We start from the raw sequence: 5,021 nt of genomic DNA, 5'->3' as shown, positions 1-5,021 counted from the left end.
CCCATGTCAGGCTCCTCCGCTGGGAGCCTGCTTCTTCCTCTCCCATTCCCCCTGCTTGTGCTCCCTCTCTCGTTGGCTGTCTCTCTCTCAAATAAATAAAAAATCTTTAAAAAAAAAAAAAGCAAGATCGATAAAAGACTTGTATTCAGAATATATGCTCTCATACAACACATAATAAGACAAACAACCCAAAAGTGACAGGGATGTTGGTCTGAATAGACATTTCTCCAAAGAAAATATACCAATGGCCAATAAAACAGGAGAAGGTATCATCAGTGTAGATAAATGCATGTTAATCCATGAGATATTATTTTATTCACACTAGAATGACTTTATCAAAAAAATAGACTGTAAGAATATACTGTAGAAGGTGTGGAGAATGATGCAGTTCGTCAAGTTCCTAAAAAGGTGAACAAGACCTTACTACATGACCCAGCAATTTCAATCCTAGAAGTCTATCCAAGAAAAATAAAAACATGCATCCACACAAAGACATGTATACACACAGGGAGAAGGAAGGAAGGACAGAGGGAGAGGGACGGAGGAAGGAGAAGGGAAAGGGGAAAGAGAGATGGGCAATTAAAAAATGGGATGACGACTCTTGACCAAGGTATAAGGGAGTTCCTTGTATTACTCCAGTAACATTTCTGTAAGTTTGAAATTAGATCAAAATTAAAAATTACAACAACAACAAAAAAAAGCCGGGATACGTATAGCAAACGCCCTCTATCAACTTCTTCAATGAAGACCATATACAGCTTAAAAGTTATTAGAAAACTGTAGGTAATTTTAATAAAATCACTTCAAGGATATAATTTGGTTGTAAAACCAATACAATGAGCTCTAAAATAATTTTTCTATTGAGTTAAATAAAGTCATCTGTAAATCCTATAACAACATGTTCATATTCACAAAATCTGAATGAAAAGCAAACACGACTTTCCATTTCTAACATGGGGTAATTCAAAATTCACTTTGAAGGGACTGAGATTTTGGATTAATTTTTCTTTTAATACCAAGCATAATTATATAGTTATTCAGATTTTGAAGTGACTCAATTTTTATTTAACAAAATACTTGCTGCTCTGAAATAAATTTCATTAGTAAGAATGATAACGTTTAAAAAAAAGACGACCATGAAAATGTAAGCTGGCTTCATTTCTAAAAGGTTATAATCATTTAAATTCTGATTATATCTGTACATTTACAAGTCTCTACTCTTAGACAAAAACAAAAACAGAACTATTTTGTGTATGGACAATCTGGAGCACAATTAAGTGCATCTTAATGAAGTTTCCCACTGACCTATATAGAAATATGGTTCACCGACAGCCAAATGGCAGCATTTCTTTATCAGAGGTAAATGGTACTATCGAAAAACAAAGACAATCCTTCAACAATTTTACTCTGCCAAGTAAAAATACTTCCCAAGAGCTAAAGGCACAATTTTTATTCACATCTAGTAGAGGAACCAACCATTAAATCATTACTTATTTTCAACTAAATAACTGACTGACATTTCTCAAACAAGCTGTTTCGAATCCTAATAGTTCTTTATTTTCTTTAACATATTTGTTATGGGTTGATAATTTGCAGTAGGTGTCATCATAAGAATAACCAAAATTAGATTAAATGTGACAAAAGAGAGACAAAGTGTTTCACACCCTTGAGTGATACCAAGGCAAGAATGGGAGAAAAGCATTGCAAAAGGAGACTACTGAAGCTACTTATATATACTTGCAGTGAAACCAGCAATGCACCCACTTTAAGAGTTATCATCTCACTTCCAATTTCTTTCCCTCAAGAACAATTTGAATCTCTTTGGCATCCAAAGTCTCATAGGTTAGTAAAGCTTCTGCTAGATTCTTATGCTCTTTTGCATGAGTCTTCAAGATATGTTTCGCACGTTCATATGAGTCCTGAAATGAAAAAAGCAGGTATCTAAGAGGCAGAAAACAGGAGAAGCAATAACAATGAAGAAGAAAAAAAATGTATATACCTTTAAAAATGTGAAATAAATTCATTTCTATTTATAAAAAAAGCACTGGGCTCCATTTTGGGCGTGGAGCCTACTTGATAGATAGATTGACTGACTGATTGATTGACTGATAGATAGGGCAAACTTGGTTCTCAAAGATAAGTTTCGTACTTGTAAATGTTCTATTTTGAACCTCAAAATCTATCACATGGATAAATGAGGACTACTTAGACAGGGAGCTACTTAAAGATATAAAAGTATATATTATACTTACCTGCTTTTTAAATAAGGTCTGTGAACGAAGAAATCTATTTCTCTATTCAATATACATGTTAAAAAAGTAAGGGAGGTTTGCTCCTTTTCCCTTGTGAGATTTCACCAATTTATTCAATCTAAATGGCCAGAAAAGATCTACTTTTCTATTCTCTTATTTGGCAACAACCTACCTGTCTGTGACAACTATACCACTGTAAAATGAGTTTACCAACACCAGGAAGCATAAGTCATATAAACATAACACAATTAAAAATAAACATCATTAGACATTCTGAATAAAACTGTTACGGTCAAGTGAAATCATCAAATTAAAGAAAACATAAAGTATTATAAATACGTCATGAATATTGAAACTAATAACCAAGGATGAAGCAGTATTAACTTTAAAAACTGCATTGGAATGAAACCTTTACACTGTAACATGTGAGACTACGGTAAGGTTTTTACATTTTGAAGTTTCATCATTTCCCTTAATAACAATATAAGTGTGCCATCTAGTGGAAAGAGTATCTACTGCCTTCCCAATCTTAACATTTCAGAAAAGTATTAGAGCAAAGAAAGTAATTCCAATGCTCTAAGCATACTAGAGTAGAGAATTTACTCAAAATAACATAAATAGTAAAGGAAAGAGAATGAAGATTCAGGCAAGGCAGAGAGAATTCCTCTTCTGAAATACCTTCTAAACCTTTCCATTATATAAACTTTTTTTTTAAAAGATTTTTTTAATGTATTCATTTGAGAGAGAGACAAAGCACAAGCAGGGGGAGGCAGAAGCAGACTCCCCACTGAGCTGGGAGCCTGACATGGGGCTCAATCCCAGGACATGGAGATCATAACCTGAGCAGAAGGCAGACGCTTAACCATCTGAGCCACCCAGGTGCCCCTACATTAACTATAAACTTTTCATATACTTAATGACTTTAAAGCATTTTCTACCTCCCTGAGTTAATCAAAACCTGGCCCTCCTGGGGGAGACTCCTAAGCCCTCAAGTGGCAGCTACTGGTTCACTCTTATCCCAGACATTTCAGGGTAAAGAGGTGGGCTCTTTGTTCCCCTCACCACTGACAAACCATTACTATACTACCCTTTTCTATAAAGCATGATTCCTTTGAAGTTTACACCATCTGACTGTAGCCCTATTCAACATGCTTCATTTTGCCATCTACTACCCTAATTAGAGTTCTCATTAGCTAGACTTTCTGGCATTTAGCTCAGTCTTTTCCATTCCAAGACCTGCCTTCATGCACATCCAAATGGAATGCACATATCCAACCTCTGCACTAAGCACCAGACCCACGTAGCTCTCCCAACTTGAAATCTTCACTAAGACACCCCAAATTCAGTATGTATAAAACTCAGCTCACAATCTACATACTTCCCCACCTTAGGCCGTCATCAGTGCTTTCTCAGTAAATGGCACATACAACTATACAGCTGCATGAGGCAGAAACAGCTTTGTATTTAATTTAGCTGCTCTCTCGCCCAAACATCACAAAGGCACTTTGATTCCACTAGATCAGTATCTCTTGAAACGCATTTATTTTTCTCAATTTCTACTCTCACTGCCCTAATCCAAGCATCTGCTGTACCATGAGGAGATTCCACAGTACCTACTAACTGACCTCACTGAACCTCTGCTCACATATTCTGTACTGGACACTGCGATAAAAAAGACTTTTGTTTTCAAAGACCTCTGTGCTTTATTTGCAGCACACGCACACAGCTAGGCACAAAGCAAATATTTGTTGAATAAAATATGTATCAGAGAGAAAAACCAATAAAGACTCAAATAATCAATATCCCCTATTCTAACAACTCTTTATGATTTTACAGAAGTAGTATATACATAATTACTGATATAAACTATTCTTTTTTTTTATATAATGATTTTTTATTATATTATGTTAGTCACCATACAGTATAAACTATTCTTAGCCTACGGCCAGAATAAAATAAAGATACAGTCTATGACCAGAGGCTCCCAAACAACATATTGAAATCACGGTTTCAACAGTGCACTTATTCTCTTTATTATATAGAGTGACATTTCTAAACAGGGGATAACCATTATCTTCTGGTAGCACCTAACTATTTAGGCACATTATGACTAGGTAAATAAGCACAGAAAAATATGATCATTACCCTTAGAAGGATTCTAATTTCTTGTTCAATAGCAGATTGAGTTTCTGGACTCAGTTTCCCAGTATCACTATAGGTCATAACTCCAAGCTAAAATAAACGAAAAGAAAGAAATTGAACAGAAAAACCCTAAACCACTAGTAAATGTAATCAAGGAAATACTATCCTATACTTAAGGAAACATCATGGGGGCAAGGAAGAAATTCAATATAAAAACACCCTTGAGGGCAAGGAAATTTCATCATTCTGAAATTAAAAGTATGAGCAAGAGAGAAAATTTAAAATCCTATGTATGGTTCTGTGTACCTTCTTAGAAAACCTTTGCAGCTATTCCAAATCCAGAAATCCACAATGTTGTGTATTGGAAGTGCTTTATGAAGTCATAGTGATAATGTAGGAGAGTGAAATATGTGGAAAGCGTAAAGTAAGCAAGCCCAGCAAACAGGTGTTTTATGTCATACGAACAGAAACAGAGTATCTTATCATTTGCTTAACTCACGAGATACTGTTCTTGTCCAAGCAGCTAGAATGGAAAGTGAATACTATATTTTATTACTCAGAAAGTAATGTTTAGTTTAGAATAAGCTGTGGCAAATCTACTTGGAATGAGACACGGGAATAGTATAT

At 35.0% G+C, this 5,021-nt stretch overlaps 1 protein-coding gene across 1 annotated transcript in view; it reads right to left on the bottom strand.

The window, feature by feature from the left end:
- Nucleotides 1-765: 765 nt before the first annotated feature.
- The window catches only part of YME1L1 (YME1 like 1 ATPase), a 44,385-nt gene continuing 40,129 nt past the window's right edge, over nucleotides 766-5,021 (bottom strand). Inside the window, exons 18-19 of the mRNA XM_040645321.1 lie at nucleotides 4,398-4,484; nucleotides 766-1,919 (exon numbers count right to left, since the gene is read on the bottom strand). Coding sequence (XP_040501255.1) covers nucleotides 1,776-1,919; nucleotides 4,398-4,484 — 231 coding nt within the window. The 3' untranslated portion in view covers nucleotides 766-1,775. The remainder of the gene's footprint in view (nucleotides 1,920-4,397; nucleotides 4,485-5,021) is intronic.

This window comes from Ursus maritimus, unplaced genomic scaffold, assembly GCF_017311325.1.
Source record: "Ursus maritimus isolate PB19 unplaced genomic scaffold, ASM1731132v1 scaffold_31, whole genome shotgun sequence".
NCBI lineage: Eukaryota > Metazoa > Chordata > Mammalia > Carnivora > Ursidae > Ursus > Ursus maritimus.
This window is presented reverse-complemented; position numbering and strand designations above follow the sequence as displayed.